The sequence below is a fragment of the Orbilia oligospora genome (genome assembly GCF_000225545.1).
Source record: "Orbilia oligospora ATCC 24927 unplaced genomic scaffold scaffold00083, whole genome shotgun sequence".
NCBI classification, from domain to species: Eukaryota; Fungi; Ascomycota; class Orbiliomycetes; order Orbiliales; family Orbiliaceae; genus Orbilia; species Orbilia oligospora.
In genome coordinates this window covers 937,989-962,620 of record NW_011645640.1, presented here as the reverse complement: position 1 = coordinate 962,620, position 24,632 = coordinate 937,989, and the positions used below count along the sequence as shown (strand labels likewise).

The 24,632-nt window shown below is 46.4% G+C and overlaps 7 protein-coding genes across 7 annotated transcripts; 4 read left to right on the top strand and 3 right to left on the bottom strand.

Moving 5' to 3' along the window:
* Positions 1-503: 503 nt before the first annotated feature.
* On the top strand, positions 504-2,464 carry AOL_s00083g277 (uncharacterized protein; the record flags this gene model as incomplete). The annotated part of the gene is made up of 5 exons (XM_011125456.1): positions 504-785; positions 864-963; positions 1,032-1,697; positions 1,788-1,972; positions 2,051-2,464. 5 exons carry the CDS (start codon positions 504-506, stop codon positions 2,462-2,464), a joined length of 1,647 nt encoding a protein of 548 aa, XP_011123758.1.
* A 654-nt stretch (positions 2,465-3,118) lies between these two features.
* Positions 3,119-4,454, bottom strand: AOL_s00083g276 (uncharacterized protein; the record flags this gene model as incomplete). The annotated part of the gene is made up of 3 exons (XM_011125455.1): positions 3,119-3,872; positions 3,982-4,265; positions 4,347-4,454. 3 exons carry the CDS (start codon positions 4,452-4,454, stop codon positions 3,119-3,121), a joined length of 1,146 nt encoding a protein of 381 aa, XP_011123757.1.
* A 7,836-nt stretch (positions 4,455-12,290) lies between these two features.
* Positions 12,291-14,896, top strand: AOL_s00083g275 (uncharacterized protein; the record flags this gene model as incomplete). The annotated part of the gene is made up of 4 exons (XM_011125454.1): positions 12,291-12,471; positions 12,628-12,690; positions 12,756-12,860; positions 12,921-14,896. 4 exons carry the CDS (start codon positions 12,291-12,293, stop codon positions 14,894-14,896), a joined length of 2,325 nt encoding a protein of 774 aa, XP_011123756.1.
* A 1,101-nt stretch (positions 14,897-15,997) lies between these two features.
* Positions 15,998-17,575, bottom strand: AOL_s00083g274 (uncharacterized protein; the record flags this gene model as incomplete). Its single annotated transcript, XM_011125453.1, has 4 exons — positions 15,998-16,950; positions 17,014-17,125; positions 17,194-17,313; positions 17,375-17,575. 4 exons carry the CDS (start codon positions 17,573-17,575, stop codon positions 15,998-16,000), a joined length of 1,386 nt encoding a protein of 461 aa, XP_011123755.1.
* Positions 17,576-19,948: 2,373 nt separating this feature from the next.
* Positions 19,949-21,008, top strand: AOL_s00083g273 (uncharacterized protein; the record flags this gene model as incomplete). Its single annotated transcript, XM_011125452.1, has 4 exons — positions 19,949-19,998; positions 20,069-20,789; positions 20,855-20,916; positions 20,999-21,008. The coding sequence occupies 4 exons, from the start codon at positions 19,949-19,951 to the stop codon at positions 21,006-21,008; spliced, it is 843 nt and encodes a 280-aa protein (XP_011123754.1).
* Positions 21,009-21,473: 465 nt separating this feature from the next.
* Positions 21,474-21,971, bottom strand: AOL_s00083g272 (uncharacterized protein; the record flags this gene model as incomplete). Its single annotated transcript, XM_011125451.1, has 1 exon — positions 21,474-21,971. The coding sequence occupies one exon, from the start codon at positions 21,969-21,971 to the stop codon at positions 21,474-21,476; it is 498 nt and encodes a 165-aa protein (XP_011123753.1).
* A 775-nt stretch (positions 21,972-22,746) lies between these two features.
* AOL_s00083g271 (uncharacterized protein) lies at positions 22,747-23,795 on the top strand (the record flags this gene model as incomplete). Its single annotated transcript, XM_011125450.1, has 5 exons — positions 22,747-22,812; positions 22,906-22,942; positions 23,009-23,160; positions 23,235-23,395; positions 23,456-23,795. 5 exons carry the CDS (start codon positions 22,747-22,749, stop codon positions 23,793-23,795), a joined length of 756 nt encoding a protein of 251 aa, XP_011123752.1.
* Positions 23,796-24,632: the final 837 nt, after the last annotated feature.

Here is a 24,632-nt window from a genome sequence, read left to right as displayed (position 1 = left end):
TGCCATATTACATACTATTATATATCCTCCATATTTGTTATTATGTCCGAACCCGAAATATTCATCCCGAGCGGTTTGAGTGTTGTATGGATGTTGTGCCGATGATAGCCATACAAATTCCGCAAGTCCGGCCGGATGTCGTATAGCGCCCGGCACTCGGTATTGATTGCAGAAGTTATAAAATGAATGCTTGACTGATTAGACTCGGAGCGCCTCTCGAGGTCTTGTCTTTCTGTCCCTCTGCCTGTCTGCCTGTCGTTTCTGCTGTTGACTAGCTGCTAGCATACAGCTACTATAATAGTATACCCCGCCCCGAAGCCCCGCGTGCTTTCCTTTTCCAGTCCAAGTTACCTCGGCCCAAAACCCTAAAAGTAAAAAATAAAAATAAAAAATCTGAGGTACGTCAGGTCGGGGCCGATTGAATATTCTATGCTCCGTAGAGATATACTCCATCTTCAGATTCAATTGCCGTTAACGCGCTTCAGCAGTATCTGACGATAGCCATGTTCGTGGGAAGACGCGCTTGCCCTCGCATTTCAGGCTTCAGGTCCACTCGCTTGTATTCGACCTCACTCGCTTCAACCGCCCGTCGTACCCCCGCCCTCCTCGCCCGCTCATCATTTAGAAACCCAGCTGTTGCTGCTACTTCACAGTTGCCCAGGGCTTTCTCAACCAGAGCCTCCCTCATGTCTGCTCCAATTCCAGCTACCTCTCACGAGGCGGACAAGGTCCTAACTGATATCGCCGACTATGTTCACAACTATGATGTCAACTCGGAGTTGGCTGTGAGTGCAATCCCTTTTGAATGGCTATGCCGATACCCTTTTTTTAATGCGCATCCTGGCTAAATGGGACGTCTGTAGTATGACACAGCAAGATTGGTCTTCCTTGACACCCTTGGGTGTGGTATGGAGGCCATGAACTTCAAAGAGTGCACTAAGCTCCTCGGCCCTGTCGTCGACGGTTAGTTACGAACCCAAAAAACCCTGCTGCCAATATATTAGTCTAACGGTATAATTTGTAACTTCTAGGAACCGTCGTCCCCAATGGTAGCAGAGTTCCCGGAACTGACTACCAGCTGGACCCTATCCGTGCTGCATTCAACATTGGTACTCAAATCCGTTGGTTGGACTACAATGACTGCTGGCTTGCTGCAGAATGGGGCCACCCCTCTGACAATCTCGGCGGTATCCTCGCTGTTGCCGACTGGCTCTCTCGAACCTACAAGGCCGAGGGTAAGGCTGCTCTCAAGATCAAGGATGTTCTCAAGGCCATGATCCAGGCCCACGAAATCCAGGGATGCTTGGCTCTCCTTAACAGCTACAACAAGGTTGGATTGGACCATGTCGTACTCGTCAAGGTCGCAACCACTGCAGTTGTATCACGCTTGCTCGGTTTGACAAGGGACCAGACCGTGGACGCCATCTCCCAAGCTTGGGTTGACGGCCAGAGCTTGAGAACCTACAGACATACCCCCAACACCATGAGCAGGAAGAGTTGGGCAGCTGGTGACGCATGCTCGAGAGCTGTTAACCTTGCTTTGATTGTCAAGCAGGGAGAGAAGGGTATTCCAACCGTTCTCTCTGCTCCAGTCTGGGGCTTCTACGATGTCCTCTTCAAGGGCAAGGAGTTCGAGTTCCAGCGCCCATACGGAACCTATGTTATGGAAAATGTGTTGTTCAAGGTCTCTTATCCAGGTATGATTGATCCTATTATAATATATCATATTCGCAATATGAATATGATATCGATATGAGTATGGTGACATATGCTAATATTTCGTCTAGCTGAATTCCACTCTCAAACCGCTGTCGAGGCCGCGAAGAAGATCTTTGCTACCCTCAAGTCCATGGGCAAGTCCGCAGAAGATATCGACAACGTTGTGATCCGAACACACGAAGCCTGTGTCCGCATCATCGACAAGCAGCACAAGCCAATGACAAACTTTGCTGATCGTGACCACTGCATCCAGGTAGGACCAACTGGATAATTTTTTTCTTCATTAGGTTTTGGATAATTTCGCTAACCATGCTTTTTTTGAAAAAAATAGTACATGGTTTCCGTCATGTTGTGCTACAATCGTCTTGAGACCACTGACTACCCAGATGAATCCGAAGCCGCTCAGTCCGAACTCGTTGAATCTCTCAGACGCCGTATCTCTTGCGTCGAGGATCCTCAATACACCGCTGATTACCATGACCCTGCCCTCCGAACCATCCCCAACGCTCTCACCGTCACTCTCAAGGACGGAACCGTCCTCGAGGAAGTTGCCGTTGATGCTCCACTCGGTCATCGCACCCGACGTGACGAGGCCAAGCCCGTCATCCTCGAGAAGTACAAGAGACATCTGTCTCCTCACTTCTCCGAGCAACATGTTAAGTCTTTGATCGATCTTGGCAACGATTCCGCCAAGTTGCTCGAGACTGACGTCGACACCTATGTTGATATGTACATCAAGAAATAAATTTTCGGTGTGAAGGTTTAGTTTGGATGGATTTAGGGTATCTAGTGTAGTTAGGTACGATGTTGATCGGAAATTCCAGGCCCTTTTTGGGAGGAATTTGTTTTTTTGTAGCTACTATCAAAAGTACATGTACTATCTTTCAGGCAGAGAGATCTAGAACAATTTTTACAAGATCGATGACGAACCTAAGCCCTACTTTTCCCCTTCGGAGTGAGAATTTGTTAGGTACAATGTGTTACGGGCAGCGTTTTCATCCCTTTCCTCTTTAGACCGGAAAGTCTTTCGACCCCGTGCCATCCAATATACTGCGAGAAAGGAAAATACCAAAAAGTATACCACTGAGACGTAATTCATGCTCCCCGCCGTTACGGGGTAGTAATATGGGAATGAATATAAAACGAATGTAAAGGCTGTCCAAAACAGGACTACGTAATTCGAGATTCGACCGAATACACCCATCCAGAATGGACCAGTTTTGAGATTCGAACGTCCCTTTACGAATAAAAGTAGTGCGATTGGAATTGAATAGGAGATGTAGAGGAGAACGATGCAGGCGGTGATCATGCTATCGAATTCCATGTGCGAAAGTTAGTAACATTTAAGGCATCGAATCTAACGAAACATCGTAGCAAAATACATATAAGTATCTGTCACTCACCTATTAAACGCAGTAGACGATGCAATATATAGAAACCCAAGAATAGCAACAAGGACACAGCTCAAAGTGTGAGCATTCAGCGGCACATCCAATTTTTCGTGCACTACAGCCCAATATCTCGACCCGGGAAGGCCACGATCTCTAGAAAACGACCAAGCCAGCCGAGCTTGCCAAGTATGACAGGCAATTACACAACCGATTCCGGTGCATATAATCAAAGTTTCTAGTACTACAGCTCCCGCAGTCGATTGTAAAGCTTGCTTGAATATTTCCAAGATCGGAACCCCGGTTGGAGAAAGGTAGACGTTATCTATATCCTTTATCGCAAAGAATATAGATATACTATAGACGAACGATGTAACGAATCCAATAGCAACTGTACCTAGAATAGCGATGGGGATGACTTTTTCCGGCCGGGGTACTTCCTCTGCTAGATGGGTTGCGGCGTCGAGGCAGGCGAACGACCAGTTAGGGTTTATTAGGCCTACGACGAAAGCGATGAATGGTGAAGACCAGCCGTTTTCGTTTCTAAATGTTGCGAATACAAACTCTGCGCTGTTCTTGGGGCTGGATTTTGCGAGAACGGTGATTGTGATCACGATCATTGAGATTAATGATGTGTAGAGGGTGATCTGAGCTGTTGGTGGGATGGTTTTCCCGTAGCAGTTGAAGAACCAGGCGAAAAGGTTGAGTAGCTCGTAGGCTATGAAGATTGGCCATCTTCCTTGGGTTTGAAGAGGGTTAAATGTACTTTAGAGTATATATAAATATGTTAATTACTTAGATATACCAGTCTGTAGAATACCTATGCACAATGCTAAGTACTTAAATATGCAACGGTTAGAATTTGCGAACTTACAATTCCGGGTTACAGATCTGATATACTCCAACAAGAGCACTCGCAACAGAGAGCGTCGCACTAGCCGATGTGAATACTGCACCGGCCCAAGCGACCCCCCCGGTTATATAAGCCAGGAAATTCGACCATTTCCGCGGTGCAAGTTCACTGGCCCAGAAGTATTGGCCGCCGGCGTTTGGCATTGCTGAGGCCATTTCTGACAAGGAAATAGCGACGCATGTGGATATCAGGGCGATTAAACATATGCCGTAGACAGTCACCACGGTTCCTCCGGAGTATATACCCTATAAGCTGTCAGGTTAGCCTGTAAGTGGAATATATATAGAGAGTGTGTGTAAATGGGATATATGGTTGAATCAACTTACTGTTACGAGACTTGCTGATATTCCGAACCATGAGTTTGTGATAGAAAAGCCTACGGCGAGTACGGATAGGAAAGAAAATGCTCTTTTGAGTTCCGATTTGTAGCCCATTTCTATTCACATTTTTTTCTCTCTCTTTTTAGCATTTTTAGTTCGAATTAATTGATTTACGTCGTCTTCCCCTTCAGCCTGCCTCCCCGGAATATGGAAACCTCGGAATCATTGATATTTGCATGTACATAAGTTTAAACCACTGTTAAGTGTATGTGCATACATGCAAGCGCATGTGTTTATAACTATTTTGCAAAGTCGACTGGTTATGATGAAAAGATAAATGTGAAATAAACGTACGAGCTAACTTTAGGTCATCAGAGTCCAGCGAGGAGGTTTCTTCGAAGACACCGAACTCTTCGCCCTTCGGACTGGAAATTATGGTATCTCGATGCATGTTTCGCCTGGATTTGGTCCGTAGATAGTATATATCAGTTGATCATTAATTCGCCAGTAGGGCTTTGAAGGGGCGGTTGTATTTCCGGATCTATGTTGGATTAGTCTCGGTCCTAGAGCACCGTCCAGGCCACAAGTGTATGTTGAATTATATATAAAGAAGGTTAAATATTTTCAAAGGGATTTGAGAATTAAAAAAAAAGGGAACGAATTATTTTTATTATATTCCCTCGAATCGTACAAGCCCTTGCTTGTGCTAAAGGTTAAGTATGTGATGTTCTTTCCACTATTCGCAGGTTTGCCATACTTAGTGCCCATTTAGCGATAAGTCTCCCGGCCTCGAGCTGAGCTGAACTTATCTCCGGTCCTGCTAACTAGCGGTAGATACCAAGCACCATATCGTACCGTGGATTTGTATACCATTACCAACACTGCAGCTAGCTGCAATGTCAGCCAGGAAACTAAAACCCAGATCCGTGTAACCTATCCCTGATGCATAAACTTTAGTTCGCGCCCATTGTATGAGTACTAATTGCTCTTTTCTTATCGTACCAATAAAGGACTGATAAAACTAGGCCAATGGGGTATGAGATATCGATTCGGAGAGGAATTCGGCTTGGCTTAAAGGCTTATAGGTGTCACAGAAGCTTAGTGATATGCACATATCTGCGAACGTTGGCTAATGCTTGAGTGAAAAATGATGTCAGGGCCTAGATGGATCTCCCCTGGGAAGCTCCGGCTGAAGAGTTCGAACATGCATGATCGAGGCGGAACGTTGCTTGGGTGAAGAGATTGTTAATCGCGATCAGATTCGAAGATTGCAAGTCCATATAGATCGACTGTTCCTGAGAGCGGATATTTAACTTTATGATTATCAATATAATGATGTGGGCCGTAGGACCTACAGATTCGATTGAGGTCAAATATTGCACATACCCAAGCTAAGTCCCAAGCATCCAGACCGCAGCCCTAGGTTAGGCCTAGCCGCCCTCAGCTGGCCCATTCCTCAGTTATATTCCCACTCGCAACACAATAAACTTTATTTTCAAAATAACAGTAGGTATCCAATTTTGTGATCAAGGCTGGGTCTTTTGGTGTTTGGTATATTCGAGGGGTACTTCCGATCTAGCAGAGAGATTAGTTAAAGACCTTGCGCGTAGTTTCTGCCTATACGACCACTTCAGCCTATAGCTAGAAAAAGTTAAGTCAAGAAGATGTGGGTAACTCACCTTCCGTAGAACTGATACCCAAATATAAAGCCATGAGCAATTATATTATACATATGCTGTGATTAGATGTGTAAAGAACAAGGTATTAGACTAGAAGAATTCAAACCGAGTTATAAACTCTTAGACTAAAAAGACTACTGGCTATCCCCCTACTTGGGTCTGAGCTCCAATACATCCATTGTTTATAGGCCACTGCTCATGAGTATAGCACTAGGTGAACGTTGCACGCTGCACTTTGCAAAATAGTTTCACCCGGACGGCCCTAGCTACAGCAGCTTAGCCAAAAATGTAAAGAACATCCTGTTCGGAAGAAATTCGTAAGCTGCAAGATAGATCCTTCCGGATACGTGCGTAGCCGTTCAAACTTTTTAAAAGTGCTGGAAAAGCTTGGACCGATAATACCAGGACTAGGTAAACGGTGTCCATGTGCTCGAGAAATCGATCTGCTTCAATACTGCGATTCTATTGATAGAAATCCGACCACGCGATTATGCAGGCGTATAGAGGTACAAGTTGAGACCTTTTGGTACATTCAATGAGCTTGTTAGAGGCTGGAGCTGTGCATGCAGCATGCCCATATGCGGGACCCTGCTGATTGGAGCATGAGGTACTTACATCTGTAGTTGCCCTTGCCATTCCCTCGCGGGTTCTACGCCAATTCCAAGGTTTAAGGGGTCCTTTTGTCGGCCAATAAGCTTGATGGATTCAAAGGCGGCAGAAAGGAGATGGTGAGGCGTATACCGTAGCCAATCTCTAGGATCGAAGAAAGGAAGGCGAACATTGCATGCCCGGTTTCTCTGGAGAATTCTGGCACTGTGGTTCCTCATAATCTCGACAGATTGAGAGGGTTTCGGGTCCGCGGCGCCGGCCTGCTTCTAGACCAAGTATCACCGTGACAAAGTAAATATCTCTAAGGGGCTGTGCAGGACAGTCGTTGTTAAGAAACGAACCGTCGGGATAAAATATTTTACCAGGGCCGAAAGCTTGGTTGATTCAGTAGACGAAACGAGTGGTAAAAGGAGTGGGGAGATATGTATACGATTCAGTGTGGAAGTGATCTGTTGGGGCTTCGTGCTAACTAATGCAACCAGATGCACCCATCAGCATCCATGTAGCTTAATAAGGTGGCCAGAGAGGTGGGGACCGAATTGAGCATGAGGGTCAATTCGATTCCGAAATTTCAGCCAGTTAGATTACGATTGGATAGTATTATCTCCAGGACACATTGCATGCGCATTGTTACCCCGACCACCCATCTTTGTCTTGGAACTTTGTCAAGGGATTTATTTGCCCCACAGCTAGTATGACCAGGCAAAAGAAACTTGTGCCTTCCGAATTAGCCTCTACGCGGTCTCGATATTCATTTCCTTGCTTTGGCCAACCGCGCTCGTGCATGTACCTGCTGAATGGCTCCACTTTTCATACAGAGATATGGATATATCCCCAAACATTGGTTAGGCAAGGCACCATGAAAAAGATTGGAGAATATAATTTTGTTAGTGAATATGGTAAAATCGCCTCAAAGAATAGCCCCTAGCCTAAAAACTATTCCCTAATTTCCTTGGAGGCGTGCACGCTGGTGGTTTTCGAGACTTCCGGTATCTCCCCATCCCTATTTTCACACCGATTGATTATTCTTTATCCCGGGAAGCCATATCCCGACTCTCCAAACCCGAAAACCAGTGAGATACCAAGGTGACCAGTCGGATCATGCTCATTCTGGAAACCAACAACTATGGGCTCGAGTTGTAGTTTAGCAAATATTCCGAAAACATTCGAACGAGTGGGTCTGTGTATGGAAACAAACGCCTCGTGCGGGATAGTTAGAGGTAGGCTATGCTAGGACAGGGACGAGTTGGCCAAATGACGCGGTATTCCGCTCCGCTGGCGAAGGTCCTTACCCTGGTGAGGGCTACACAGATATGCACACATCTCTGGCGCGAGCCAAGGGGTATTTTATTGGCACATATGCGACCAGGGACCCCACATTTACATACCATGCCTCCATGTCTTTATATCTGATATTCCAAATTATTTAATCGCCGTATGTATGGTTTTTTATTGCCTCGAATCAGGAGCCGCGTTTTTATGAACACGTCTGATCTTGACTGCCTAGTAGATTGCATTATAACTGAATAGACCTATATCAAACGTTACATCTCAATTATGCAGTCTAGTTCCAAGACGGGTGCTGTTCCACATTTCATGCACGAGCACGTGTAGAGCATCCCTTAAATTTTGAGATATCGATCCAGCTTCAAGAAGGTTAACTACCAGTCGGCCGAAAGAGGGGTAGAGACATGCCGTATTTGCCTACCCTAGCTGGTAACTAATAGCTAAACAGTCCGAATAAGAGGAATTGAAAGCCGAATGATATTGCATTAGCGTGCAAGGCAAATTCCGCCGAATGCAATGTAAAGTATCGAAAGTTCGATATTTTATCATATGTCTAAAGCTAAAGAAGGTTTTTACAATGCAAGGGTATACTGGGGAAGATATGCAGAATGCGGGACGATTGCAAGATACGACCGCCGCAATGTACAGAACTTGGCATTAGATGCATAAATGTCTGAAATGTTTTCCCAAAATGTATATATCGAACGTTATATCGATATACGGCCAGCCCCCCGCCCATCTTTCTTTTCTTGTGAAAGAAATCTATATTTGGGGTGCTGGGAATGATTCCGAGGTTAGTTAGGGGGCTCAAAGCTTAACAATGCATCCGCGCAATGTAGTGTGCAGCCGTCTGGTGAAGGAGGTTGTAAGGGAAAAGTTGAGACTTGTTGGATTGTGGAAAGCTTTCACGAGACGCCAATAACGCCAAGACTGGTTGGACAAATGATTTGGAACTTCAACTAGCCATTTGCATGGAGGGGATAACACCCCTCCTAAACGGAAAACAAACGCGGGGAGCAGGGGTAATCCGTGGCGCTAATGAGAGAATTCGAGGTTCACGGCCCTCGCCCAGGCCTCCAAGTTGATATTGATTGCTACGTCAGCAGAAAATACCTATGGCTAAGCTGCCTCGGAAGGCAGACTCAAAATGGTGGTTCCACTCCTGCACGTGTCGCGATATCGCTCCGAGTCCTTGGCGAACGCGGCAAACGGACGAAGCCTCAATATATTACGTGGAGACAATCGGTCGCGAGAACCCTTACTCAGCAACGATCGCAGTGGTCGATTGAGGTGTGGCTTCGGCATGATGCGAAACCGCCAACGAATTGGGCAAGCGCCTCGAGGACAATGAAATGCATTGATCCTTGCTGCCTTAAGCAATGTCAACAGGCCTGGCTTGATCGAACTAAGTTCGCACGGATGAGAATACCCTGGACTCTCCTAGGTGGTGAGGAGGCATCTTTGCTGACATACACTTTCCGAAAGTACAGCTTTTGCTCGAGTCCGTCAAACCATGCAGAATATACGGATCATAGCACAAGAAATTGGACCCCGCAGATGGGGATTGGGGCTACACAAAACTAAAATGGAAGCTAACCAATCTGAGGCTACTCTTATCTCGAACTAACCTCGCAAAATGAACCTTTCGGGAAAACTGGGGTTCATAGGGCTGCGTCGGGTCGATCGATCATGAGCTCTTTGCATGCATCTGAGAATTCTTCGCCGAATCTTTCCAGAGGGAGGTTATCCTGCATCTAGTCGGAGAGAATACAATCGACATGTTTGATGAATTGGTCTTACTGCCGCATACATTAAGCATCTTAATCCAGCATGGGGGTCTCAACCCTAGACAGTCTCCCGCCTTGTGGGGAGGGGTTTTACCTTGGGTATTCTTTAATTTGATACGAATATTAATAGGATACTACGGCCTCACACAAACCTCTCTAGCGTAATGGGCTGGCGTTCACAGCAAAGCAACGATAGCTTCGATGGCGAAGCTAGCTTAGCATCCCCGCTAGGGTATGGTTTACTCTGTACCATCTTGTTGGTGCTATCGAAGCTCTCAAGCTACCACCAAAAGCTAGCCTGCCTGGGCTGGGCTGATGAGCTTGTGATCAAGTGTGCACATTCGCTTCGACTGCCTATTTTTGGACTAGTACATGTTGGTGCGTGCAGCTGCACCAATCATGGCTCTACGGCTGGCTGTTCCCACTGCATCAACCCTCTTCCATTCCTTCTAGAAGGGCTATCGAAGGTTGTTCCTACATGGTCAGCCCTTGTCCCCCTCCGTTCCGGTTTTTTTTTTTCCCTTCCTTTCTGAATCATTTCAAGATCAAAGTTTTAACATATTTTCTTAATCAGCATAAATTCGAATTAAGGAACTACATAACGGTGGTGAGCTCTTGAATTAACAATCTGCATGATAACCAGGATGAAGGATTCGATTCCGAGTCTCTGGTTATCATTCCTGATGTTTCCCAGAATTGTCTCACATCTAGTTCGGAAAACCCGAAGATGATACAGCCTTACCGCTAAAGCCTGCGAATTTCAAGCGACTGTTGGTCTGTGCCGGTGGAAATCGCTTGAAGCTACCCGTGGTTGAATTCAGTTGATATTCCAAATAAAGCCCAGAGGTGTACGTAACAATCAAAGGGGATGTTCATAGCCCCAATGTATCTCTTAGGTCGCCTAAACCTTCACCTTCTGACTTCTCATCAAAGCTGGTTCTCACGGCTACAATTCCCTTCTGATGTGCCACTCTTGTGTAATCGATCGAAGAGGAAGGGTAGCGAATCGTAGCTGCATGTTTTTTTTTCTCCCCACCCCCCTGTCGGATGGCTTGAGAAACCATATGCATGGCCGCAGGCCCCACAGCGACATTTTTAGAACGAACGCTAGAAGGTGTACCGAAGCTTCTTTGCGTCTTCTTTTTTCGGGCTAGCTATGGAGGTCGGAATAGAAAAATAATCCAGAGGGTGGGCATGGAAAGACTAATCAGACCGGCGCGGGATGATTGAAGTTAGATCGACAGGGGACGGGTAATTACGAGAAGACTGCGACTGCAGACGTGGTGATACCTATCGGCATGGTATACCATGGCCTAGCTTGCTTAACTGAGCAGTTATCGGTTGCACGCGATGTCGCTTTCCTCCCAATCCGCAATCGGTAACCCGAAGGAACAGGAAGGCGGGACCAGAGAATGTACGCCAATTCGACAACGACATCTAGAGAGCTCGAGGGGATTCCAAGTCTCCGCGAATGACCTATATCAATATCAAAAGGGAACTGGAGAAGCGAGTTCCCGGTAGGGCTGTTGGGCACCAATGACATAAGGAGACATACATGAGCATCGCCGCAACTTGGGAGGAACGAATTTGCGTAATTGTCGCACCACCGACGTGCGCACTGCCCATGCCACAATCCGAGATATGAAGGAAAGCCAAGGTGAGAATTTCACTATTGTCCACTGTGATCGGATACACGCAGACAGCACATACCAAGTTGGAAAGGTCCCAAACTCGCCGTATGTGCAGAACCCCAATGACATACAACTGTTCAAACACTAATGAGCTTTTAGGCAACGCCGCCCACTTTTCATTCTCGAATAATCAAAAAGCAATTTCGAGACAGAACCCGTGTGCGGCTTACACAATAAATATACAAAAAAGCAACCCTGCTTTGATCAATAATTCGTTCAAGACGTTTGCCAGTATGACCAGCCTGCAACGCTAGTTAGCTCGAGAATGAAAGGGTGCTTGGCTTGGCGGGCTGTCTCCACCCTCGTCGAGTACACAACCCTCTACCTGCTGGTACATCATGCAGTAGCCCTGCCCCCCTGCCCCCGCCAGAGGATGAAGACGAGCTTGCAATTAACATTGCTTCGAGCGCAGAAGCGCTTCGACTGGAGCTCCCAGAAGACGAATATATTAGGCCCTTGAGAACTATCCCGAAAATCTTTCTGGGTTCATTCTCTCTCTATAAAAATAAATTAAATATACCTCTGAGTATATAACCCAAAGAATACCTCAATTATTCTTAACATTTAGGTCCAATCCTTGTGGAGTATAAACGTGCTAAAGAGAGCAGCCAGAGCCTTTAGCGATATTTTTTATATCCACTTCTCTGCTCATAATCTTACAATACCCATATCGAACGGTCCATCTCGCTCGAGCACTTAGATTAACGCTTTCGAAACTTCGATACAAGACCTTTTCCCTTTTAGAACTTTCGCTCCTGTGAAGCTGCGATCTGGGACATCTACAAATCTTCGCCACAAACATTCTCGCTAGTGCCACTAGTGGCCCACCCGACCCGACAATAACCAATGGCGGTGACCCTAGACCATTCCAGAGCACTGCAGCCGCACTTATTCGAAATGTCCTCCTCAGCTTTTCCATCTTCCATCCCCTTCCCTTCAGAAACCGAAAGTTCGCAAATGCCACCCGCTAGATCAAAATCACACTCGCAAACTGGGACGTTGGCGACAAGCGGAGCAGGCCAATCCGTCGCTGGTACTGCTGGTGTAACGAAGCCAAAACAAAGCAAAAGCAGGAACGGTACGGCTTTTTCCTATCCATCTTTGAATCCAATTCATTCGAGAAATTAACCTCCCTGGCTCTCGAATCCGCTTCAAACCCGAAGCGAGTCATGGGAGAAAAATGCAACATTTACAACGCACTATTCCAGATGCTAATTGGAATTTAATTGTATAGGCTGTGTAACCTGTAAAGCAAAGAGACTGAAATGCGACGAAACAAAGCCGACTTGCCTACAATGTAAGTTTTCTATGGATTTTATTTCTAGATATTAGAATAAAAAAGTTGCTAAAGAATGCATCTAGGCGAGAAACGAGGTGTTCCTTGTGGAGGGTATAAAAAGGATTTCAAATGGAGGGCATTCGAAGAGTCAGATCTAACTGGGAAGGGTTCAAAATCTCGCCCAAAACGTATGTTACGAAATTCAGAAACGGCGCTGGCCCTGAAGCTAACATAACTCAACTGAGCAGCCCTCTCGAGTCTTCCAGCCAAGCCAAAGCGAGGGATATCCTCAGGGCCCTCTAGCCCCGCATTGTCCGAGGCCTCCTTGGGTTCCATACACTCCCCTCTCCAGTCACCACTCCCCCTAACGCCTTTAAACACACAATTTGACTCTCCTCCAACACCACCTCTTCACCACCTTTACGCCTCAAGCATGTACCCGCTCGGGAACCTCGATAATACCTTTATTCAAAACCCACCTTTCTCTGGGGCTGAAGTGCCTCGATCTCATCCTGCTTACATGGACGAAGAGAGGAGAGCATCTATTTCCCCGAGACTAGAGGATCTCTTGATTCCAGGAAGTATATTGAACAGGCCAATACCATTACCAGAGTATGGCGAATTCGTACGCAGCATGTCGTATCAACCTACCGGCATGGACCTCGGAATGACAATGCCTACAGATGATGACCAAGTCGAAGAGGTTCCAAGAAATTTCCTCGAAGGTGGCTGGGGTGTCTCTGATGATTCCTCAAGCGCCAACTATCAGACCTTGTCAGATATCTTTCGAAGGCCTCGTGTTGATATCAGCAGCTCTGAGATGCTGATAATGCATTTCGATAAACAAACTTGTGGCATCATGTCGATCAAAGACGGCCCAACAGAAAATCCATGGAGGACATTAATCTGGCCGCTTGCGACCCAGATTCCCGCTCTCCGCCACGCAATTTACTCGATGACAGCCTTCCACATGTCGCACTGCAGGCCAGAGATGAGAATGCAAGGTATGGAACACATGAAGCACAGCATCAAACATCTCGCCGCAGGCCTGAACACCGGGGATATACTCCCAGAAGCTGCATTCGCAACAACTCTCGCTTTAGCTTTCGCAGAGGAATGGGACAGACATATCTCTACTGGAATTGAACATTTGCGCGGAGCAAAAGTCTTAGTCAATCAAGCGCTAGTCAGGTATCAGAATTACCCAATTACTAGCACCGAGATCTCAAGACTTAGATTTCTCTACAATACCTGGGTTTACATCGATGTGCTCGCCCGCCTCACTTCAAATAATGACGATGAGTCTCAATCATTTGAGACTATCTCACCACTCCTTAGCGCCCCTATGATGATGTCGTCTGAGATCGACCCACTGATGGGATGTGCTACCACATTATTCCCACTGATTGGAAGATGCGCATCACTGGCAAAACGTGTTAGGAAAAGCAAGAAGAATAGCGTCACAATCATCACAATGGCACTTGAACTCAAGACAGCCATTGAAAACTGGCAGCCAGATGCTATTTACGAACCAATCGAGGACCAAACATCAAATATCGACCATTGTATTCAAACCGCTGAGGCTTACAGATGGGCAACGCTTCTCTACTTACACCAAGCAGTTCCAGAGATCCCGTCCCCCTCGGCCCATGAATTGGCCGAAAAAGTCATGTGCACAATCGCATCGATTCCTACCACCTCTAGGACATGTATCGTCCATGCATTCCCCCTTCTCGCAGCAGGATGCGAAGCTGTCGGCCAGGAAGAACGGGAATGGGTTGAGAAGCGATGGGCAGACCTGATGCAAAGACTCTGGATCGGCAACATCGACCGAGCCTGGGACATTGTCAGGGAAATTTGGACACGAAGGGACAGCTACGTGGGCGAGAAACAGGGTGTATCTATGGTCACTGATATGGATTATACTATCCGCTCGCACATTTCTTCCAACAGTAGCACTCCAGCTCCAACCGGAATTGAAGACCCCACAATGTTCCTCGACTTCCAGAAACTCAACGAGGACCTCAACGGATCTCCAAGCCAGACAGAAATGATATGGGCCGGTAGCGTTACAGGTCCGGATATGAGGAGATCGAGTCCGACTCCAGGCACCAGGGTCAAGGGTCTGGAGATGGACGAATGGGATTATGAGACGTCAATCCGAGGCCGATTATCTTGGGTCGGTCTGTGTGCAGAGTGGCAATGGGAGATTTTCATTGGTTAGAAAAATCATTTCTATCTATTATTTTCATTCATGTCTATACTATACTTTGCGGGTTTTGCCGGTGTTCTTTGGTTGTCATTAAACTTTGTAAATATTACCTGTTCATGTATATAACATTTTGCTTTTTGATCTGATCCGGAAGTTTCAGCGAATGGCGTTTGCGTTCGATTTTTTTTTCTTTATGGAACATATAATTCTACAAGATAACCTTCCAAAATGGCGCACGGATATGCATTTTTTTTGTGACATGGCAGCTAAACCATGAATAATCCACTTCGACCCCCTGGCCAACCCATGCAGTCGTACTTCTCAACTGTGTTACATCAGCAAGTTTAATCACGAGATTTATATGAGATACCCAAGCTGCATGCAGGTCCCACATTTCTATTTCAAATACACCCCTGTCCTGTGGCTTGCAGGGTGGCATGAAGCTCGACACCTTGCCGATGCCACAGTTCGGTAGGCTGCACTATTTTGATGCACAGTTTCTAAAGGGGTATCAAGCTTCGAATTTCTACAGGAGGGGCGCGGATATAAGCATTCATCAGTAATAAAGAACATGTATATCTCTATCGCCATAAGAGGCCAGTCAACAGGAAGAGAGCTGATTCGACGAAACAGGTCTTGAACCTCCCAATATTATTCACCTTCGTAATCAGTCGTCTAACATTAATAACGCCACAGCCACATGGATATATCAGTAATAAGCAAAGAAAAACAAGAGAACGGTGCCCTCAAAATGGTAGGGGTTTGGTGCACAGCCGAGTGCTATGAATATCGAGGGACGCTGAATAAAGCTCGACATCTAAAACATGCATACGGCGTTTACAGCCGAAGTGTTGAGACATCTAGGTACTACATAGAGGTGGGTATGTGCTTTGTTGCAGTTCACTAAGTTCAGACGGTTTCCATATAGCGTCTCGTTTCCCTGTAATCGAGCCGAAAGTGCATGTGTTAGCTTGTCTTCAAGGCTTATACATCCCGTGGATGCAGTGTGGCTGTGTAAGGTTCGATGCATTACATGATAGAAAACAAGGCGATAGACGTTCTTGGCTATGAAGCACAAGAAGTTGGAAGACTTGGCGGGACCAGGGGGTAGACTCACCAATCCGTAACTGCTTCTTCCCATTGTCGACACTCATGTTCTCTGGTCCCTCCGAAATGTTCAACAAACGCATCTCCTAGGACCTCTCTTGCAATGCTGCCCTTCTCCATGAATTTTGCAGTAGCGGCCTGTAAAGATTTCGCCAGTCTCTCACCACCGCTTGGCTGTGTTTTTCCAAGGGGTGGTGTGGTAAGTTCTAACTTCTTCTCAATTCCCCTATATCCACAAGCTAAGATAGCTGCTAGAGCAAAATGCGGATTGCAATCAGCACCTGGGACTCGAACTTCCAGTCTTGTCGCCTTAGGCGATGCTGTGGGCGGGGTTATAAGTCGGATTGACGCTGCACGATGCTCCAGACCCCATGAAACCGTTACTGGGGCCCAAAAATTCTCTACCAAACGCTTGTATGAGTTAATGGTTGGAGCGAATAGGGGCATCATGTACGGCAATCCCTCGAGAACCCCGGCGAGGAAATGTCGACCAAGATCTGAGACATATGCGACATCTGGATATGGGGGATTAGGATCCTTCTCTTCTCTGGCAAATAAATTCTTTCCAGTTTGTTTATCAACAATGGAAACATGAAGGTGGCCGGAGTTTCCGGGCAGCCCCTGTTTTGGCTTCGCCATAAAGCAGGGTGTTATTCCGTTCTTTGCGCCCAGAGCCTTGACAGTCAGCTTGAATAGAGATGCTCTATCGGCCATTTCTGCAACATCTGTGAATGCTAATGCCGCCTCATATACACCAGGTCCTGATTCTGTGTGCCAGCCTTCGAGTGGCACATTGAAGGCTTTACAGGTATCGTAAACGCCATAGTAGTATTCCTGGAAGAGGACAGGACGTGTCAGGGAATACCCAAACATTCCGGGTGTAATGGAGGGAATTGATTCCGGCTTTTCCGATCTGATATTATCTGGTGATGCCGAAAACTGGTAAAACTCGTATTCCGCTGCTTACACTTTTCAGTAAATCACCACTAAGATTGGGCAGGAAGGTCACCAAATCTACTGACCTCCAGCCATTGCTCCCATGTTATCCTTCTCAAACTTTGCCAATGCAGATTTCAGAAGCCCTCTTGGACAAGGTGCGATTGGTTCATCTGTATCTGGATCATAGAAACTGACCTATCGACTACATTAGTTCTCAGAGCATATGAAGTTAAATAAGCTGTTAAAAATATTTCAGTGTATACCAAAAAGAAAGGAACGTTGTTTTCCCATGGGATTCGTCGAAATGTTTTGAGGTCGACTTTCGCAATTATGTCGTGATATCCGTTCTCTTGGTTAGATATCGACAATTCTTTGAAGTATGTCTATCAACCATCAGTACACCATGCCTTCAAATATGCCAGGTGGCGGCGAGCCGGTTTTTACCTGATCATGCATGTCCCAGCCAAATACAACTGAGCAGAAACCAAATCCGGCGTGGATGATGCTCTTGAACTTGTCCAGCGAGATCATTTTCCCGCGCAAGATTCCGTCGACATCGAGACCAGCTAATTTCACCTTGTCATCGCCGTTTTCCTCCAGAGCCTTAATTATGGCCTCGGCCGTATGTTCTATCGCAGTAGTCATCTTTCGAGTTTCCAGGCCCAGATGTTCCTCGTTGTCGTATCCAATGTAATTAGGAGGGTTTGAGACAACTTTCGAAGCTAGATCAAACTTTGGGATTCTAGTGCAGTAGGTTGGTATGCGATTTAGCACAGATGTGCCAGTGAGACCACAGAATCAACAGATTTTACGGCTATTCCGAATGATACCGAGGTTTATTTGCTGTATTGATATCTAAGGGCGATGTTGAGGGGAAGACGTTGGAGCTGTGGTTGGGTTTGCGGCGGGTCTGCGGACGGGGATATTCGAGTTCTGTGCGCGCGCAATGTTATATTACTTCGATTACGGAGTACAACGTTAAGCTTTTCCTCGACAATGAAAATTTTCAAACCTAGTAGCCAGCTGGTTAAAGTTTCGGTGACGAAGACGCGGATACTGTCTCTTAAGTACTACTTACTAACCACCGCTACTCTACCTCTTTTGAGTATTCCAAGCGGCTCCTTAGAACGGGTAGGTACGTAGCTTATCGCACATAAGTACCTCACTATCTTAGACCCCGTTCAGACAAGGTATGGTTGCACCTTCCAAGCTCTTAGTACAGGCGAGAGAAATAACCCGGTTACACCGATGAAAGGCACTACGGGAATGGAGAGTGGAAGGTAAGGAAGGATGAGGGAATGACGATATCCTTTGAGCACGAGACGTTGAGTTCCACGGATTCCAACTTAGCCTCGAAGGTCAAATCGCTCATCACTCGAGTGATATCACAGGAAATATCGTGTGGGGCTGCCCTTCATATGCAGGACAGCCTATGGTGTGCATATTGGAAGGCTTAAACATTTCGATATGTCATTGCGTCCTGTCGCACCTCGGTGCAAATATCATTTCCTGAAGCGATGAGCTAGAACCCCCCCGCTTTTTCTCTCTGCTCCGCTCTATGCAGGTCGAGTAACGTGCTACGGATGGACATCTTGTTGGGCTGTTGCCTATCTATGCTGGCACATGCCCTACGCACGGCCAGCTTTCAGACTTTTTTGAGGTTTCGAATGACGGGGTTTTCAAGCTCGAAAAGAGAGCATGAATCGGAGAACTCCTTCTGTTTCGATCCTGTCAAGGCATTGTTGGTAGTGATTCGCTTATGGTTGTGTTCATGTGCATGCAGAAAGAAGCGACCAAGCCTAAAAGTCCCCGTCGCTAAGCTTGTACGCAAGTCCATCAGATTTGAGACAATGAGAAGCTTTTCCGGGAATTTTTATATTTGTGCAAAACCCCCCATATAGCCCACCGTGGGGTTCCTAAACAGCGGCGGATTGTTTCCAGAAAGGTCGGTCACAATTTCAATGGTACAAAGATGGCGGCGGAGAGATCTCATTGATTCTTTCAAGAGCCACGGAGTGGCAAAGGCAATATAAATACATCTGCAGTGTAGAAAATAGCTTGCACACGCATATATATATTCTTGGAGGATTGAATACCTATAATCTCATACCCAATATTTATGTCATCCAAGGCCGGGTGGTCGAGTAGCAGGCCTCGTCAAAACCAACCGGTCCAATACTCTTTCGAAGAGCTCACTGCATGCATTCCATTCTAATGCAATGCATAGTCTGGTCACCGGACTGCTAGTTCAAGCATCGGTCGTAGTTTGTCCATGCTATAGGGCCCATCGATTGGAAATATAAGGTTGATAGCACCCCTGGCGGGTAGCCGGACCATGTCTGGTCGCATGCAGTTGGAGCTTCGCACTGATTCCGGCGTCGGAATAGCAGGCAGTCATTGCTTTATCGGACGAATCGAGTGGTAGAGTGGGGAACTCTATGAGTGAGCTAGTTAGCGCGTACGTCTGACGGGACTTAGAAACCGTCTGCCGGGTCCGATTTGGGGCGAAAGAATGTATGTAACAGTTGGATAGGCCAGCTCTAGAACTCTCGCCAAACGCCAACGCGATATGGATCAACCAAACAACTGTCCGTGTGACGGAAAGTGATTGATTGCATTGCATTGCGGGGAGGGGAAGAGAGGAGAGAGGAGGAGGAAAGAGGAGGAGGAAAGAGGAGAGAGAGGAGTTCGTGCTTTCGATAGCTGGCGCCCTTTAAACTACTTCAGTAGAAGTTCGCACCAAAATTAGAGCATTTAATACCTTAGTGTGATTCTCCTCCTGTGCTCACCGGACTTTAAGTTCAGCAACAGACCCTGAATCAATTCCCCTCCGTTCGGAAAATTCTATCTCAACCTTATCTTTGGACACCTTGCTACATTTGCAGACCATATAAATTCGCGCCTTCGACCGTTCTTCGAGTCGGCCCAGGAAACTTTTAAATTGTCGGTAACAAATACTAAAAGCTCAAACCTACACACACACACACACTCGTATAGTTTCCTAGACCAAAGGACGAAATGGCTGGAAGACTTGCTGGAAAGAACTGTATCGTGACTGGTGCTGCTGGGTAGGGTCCCTTTCTCCCATATTTTTTTCGTTCACGTAGAGACCTCTACTAACATCAACGTATGATCTAGCGGAATTGGTTTGGAAACATGTATTCTCTTCGTCAAGGAAGGCGCTAGCGTCGTCATGGCCGATATCAATAGCGAAGCTCTCGAAAAAGCTGCTGCTATCGTCCGTCACTTCAAACCTGATGCTAAGATCAAGAACGTCATCTGCGATGTCTCGAACGAGGAATCGGTCCAAAACCTAGTAGCCTCAGCGGATGAGTGGGGTGGTGTCGATGTCATGTTCAACAACGCTGGCATCATGCACGGTCAGGATGCCGATGCAGTCGAGACCCCAGAGAAGATTTGGGACCTCACTCAAAATATAAACGTCAAGGGAGTCTGGTTCGGTTCTAAGCACGCTGTTTTGAGTTTCAGAAAGCATGGAAAGAAGGCCACCAGTGTTATCAATACCGCCAGTTTTGTCGCCTTAATGGGAGCGGCTACCCCCCAGCTAGCCTACACCGCAAGCAAAGGCGCTGTCCTAGCCATGACCCGAGAGTTGGCTATGATCCACGCCAGAGAGGGGTTCAGATTCAACTCCTTGTGCCCGGGACCTCTCAACACCCCTCTCCTCCAGGAATGGCTTGGTGACGATGCTGAGAAGCGATTCCGTCGAGAAGTCCACTTCCCAAGTGGAAGATTCGGTGAAGCTATTGAACAGGCTCATGCCGTCGTCTTTCTCGCTAGCAATGAAAGCTCCTTCGTCAATGGCACTGATTTCGTCGTCGATGGAGGATTGTCCAAGGTAAATCCCTTCCAATAGCCCCCCGCTTCTTTGCTTCGCCCATATAATAACTTGGATTTCTTTAGGCATATGTTACTGCGTTAGGAACCGCACCCACCGCTCCCCAAAACAATGCATTTGGCCTAGAGTAAGTTCTCAATTCACCATAAATGCGTTTGCAAAAGTTTTCTAGATCAAGGATGACTAAAGCAGCTATTCTGTCTATCCAGGAAGAAATAATCTTTATCTAAGAACTATCACCGCTACATCTTAATACATTGCTCATGACCCGATAGACGAAGTTTGGACCAGGCGTTTTCATTTGCTTCTCTAGGTTAATTGGCTCCGGATATCTATGTTTTGTTACAGGGGTTGACTTCACTACGGTCACACGTACAGTTCTACCCTAACTGATTCCCGATAATTATAAATTGAGGAATATCTTCCCATTAAAACTGTATCACAAGTCCGATGAAATATTCGCGTAGGCACAACAGGCAGCTATAGACAAAGAATCGAGAGTAAATCGTGTAGGAGAGTTTCAAGCTCAAAACAGGCTTTCAGAAGAAAAAGTCAGCGGTTAACCCAAGCACATGACGCCAAGAGCGCCAGAAGATGGAGTAAATGAAATGCGGAAAGCTCAATAAACAGAAAAGAACAGAATCCAATATTTATATACATATTCAAGGCTTGGTAGCTTCTAGCTTATTGCTCGTTCTTCTTCCCCAATGTCGATTTCCAAACCACAAAAGCCACGGTCCCAGCCAAAGTCCCGAGCCCTGCACCTCCAACCGCACCCCTCCAAAGCGGCAGTGGGCCCCTCCCCGCGGCTCCGAGCAAGGCGCCAGCCACCAATCCAGCCGCGGAAAAGTCGTCAAGTTGGGCTTGGCCAGTATTCCTCAATAGCCTCCAACTGCGATCTTTCCATTCGATATCTGCCCTGCCCCACATCCTGCCGAGGGTCATTGCACCACCTAATCCCAGTGACACAAGGGCACCCGTAGAATTTGATCTCAGCAGAAGCACTGTGAGAGGATGCACTGCTGCCCGACGGAGTATGAAAGTGGATGCCAGTGGAATGGCAGATGAAATGAAGGCTCCAATTGGAAGAACTCTATGTACGACATGTGTGGTAAGGATGAAGTGATAAAGTGGTTGGTCCTCCGCATAGTCTGAGGTCGGGAGCATCCCATTAAGAGCCATGTTTTTGACGTGAAGATAGATTTATCTTGTGGTCTTAAGGTTTATCTGAAAGTGTTTCGCTCGTTTCCGTTGGAAGATATGTGTTGGGGTGTGTTGGATATTGACGTAAAGAGTATATACTATGGCTACAGCTGCAGCTCCAATCGCAATCAATTGAATCAGCGATGTCAAATCTCGGCGAATATATAGCTTTTTTGATGTCGTCGAGTTCTTTTTTGTGCATACGTAAGTATCGTCGTTGGCTTGCCCGTACGGTGACTATCTCGTGGCCGTTCCCGACCAATGAGAACGGCTGCATTTGGAAACAATCCTATCAAGTCGGCAGATACAAACCCGACCACCGACCGCAACCTGATGCGTAAGTACCTCAGGCCATGCGGCTGACATGATAGTCTCCTTAGCTCTTCCTAAGACGAAAGCCCGCGCCCGCCAGTACTGAATTCAAGGCCTATCGACGAGCGACAATTCTCTAGTGCAGCACCCTCGTTACGTAAGCCTACTAATTAAGTACTATACGTATATGCATATATGGGCATTGTGATACCGTTTGGACTAGCCTGATATGATGTCACGTAATTTTTTTGCCGCGGCTACACTTCCTTAGGACGGAAGATGAGCGGGGTGCTTCGGCTGGGACTTTCACCCCGCCATCTTTCAAGCATATCCCCTCAAACCCCTAACAAACCCCTAAAGCACCGACGGCACTCGTTGTAACAGCATCTACACATTCCAGCACTGTATTTATAGCCATCTAGCATCGAAAATAACATCTACAATGGATAAAGTTTGCGAGGCTTGCAAAACACTACCACCAATTGTGGACCAGGACTCCTACAAGGAAGTGTGTAACATCTTGATAACCGGATACCAGATCCGTTGCGTACAATTGTACAATAGTCGATTCATACTAACATCATTCTTTGGACTGGGCTAGAAAGGTGGTTATGAAGATGTAAACGGTTTCAACTGCTGTAGGTCTATATTCTGTGGCGAGATACGCGATAGATGCTGGCAACTAAATTATAAATGGATTGTAGACATTGCGGCCCCGCAACCCGTCCCGGAAACCGGTATATTCTTTGTCTACGATATCTTCGGATACTTCAAACAGACATTACAAGGCGCCGACATTCTCGCCCTTACTGACCCCGGTCACGTCGTTGTTATGCCCGATTTCTTCTTTGGGAAGGTCAGATCTCACCTTATCGAGCTTCTACGTATCTCGAAATGCTAAATAGCAGCCTACGCGGTTATGCCTTACAGCCCATGGATGTCAAACTATTTGAATCGCCAGAAGGGAAGGAGGCTCTTGGTAGCTTCTTCCAGAATGAAGCCAACTTAGAAAAAACCAGGACGAACGCATTGAATATTCTCGAAGGCTTGAAAGTGAAATTCCCAACAGTCAAAAAATGGGGCATTTTCGGGTAGGTGCCCCTCTTCCAGAAAGGTGCTTAGTTTATACTAATTTATCGTTGATAATCCAGTCTATGCTGGGGCGGAAAGGCATCAACTTTCATCTCCAAAGATGCCACCAGCGGTTTCGCAGCTTCTGCACAGGCCCACCCAGCCATGCTTGATCCTAAAGACTTCTCAGACTTCCCGGTTCCGCACCTCTGTCTTTCTTCAATGCATGAAGACAAGGGAGACGCCGAAGCAATCAATAACATCCTCAATAGTCGCAACGATGGTAGCCACGGTAAAATCTATCCCAATGATATCCACGGATGGATGGGTGCCCGTAGCAATCTGAAGAACGAAGCCGAAAGGGAATCCTATGAAAAGGGATATTCAGAAGTCATCGAATTCTTCAAGAAGACACTGTAAGGCACGCTTCTTTTTTTACTCTTAGATGTCATAACATGTTCGCTGACCGGGTTTCTACGGCCAGAAGCTGATTTCACAACCAGGTCTTCTGGGAAAGGATATTCTAGGCTTTAGCGGGGTTACCTTAGCAGAGTTCAGTTTACAACGCTAGTATAGAACAAAGATACACTGATGTAAAAGTTAACGAGGAGAACTAATTACAAGAGGTTTTCTTAGAGAGGGCTGAGTGTTCGAATGTTGAAATGTTTGAGCCTGTCCTGAACATCGGACTTTAAAATAATGTGCAAAATTTTCAACATAAACCGAGCGAACTCCAAGGACCATAATTTTAGCCTCTAGTTGCCGGAACCGGCTTCCCACAAGCGCTACCCATCGTCCCTGAACCATCTAGCTACAGTGTGGTTCAGTACGTAGTCCTCATGTTCATCGCTAGCTACATGTAGTCCACACACGCCGAAGCTCCTACAAATTTACAACAGGGTCAACACACATCCTAGATCCTGGCAGTCACTAATCTCAATTAAACATTAAAACAGGTACAGATTCGCCCGCTGGTAAAAAATGGAATAATCGGTCCTGTGTATATAAAGAACCGAAGTACCTTCAATGGCTTGTATCTGGTACTCAAATTGTACTATGCATACTTAGTTCTCTTTCCAACCAAGCAGATCTGCGCCCACAGACGCATGCATGTTCACAATTGCACAAGCGACTATATTAGCCAGTATTCTAATAACTTATAATAAACCTAAATAACTAGATATTTGCATTGCTTAGAATTACGCTGAATATCTTACCAGCTTAAGCGCTTGCTGCAAATTTCAAACCAGACACTTG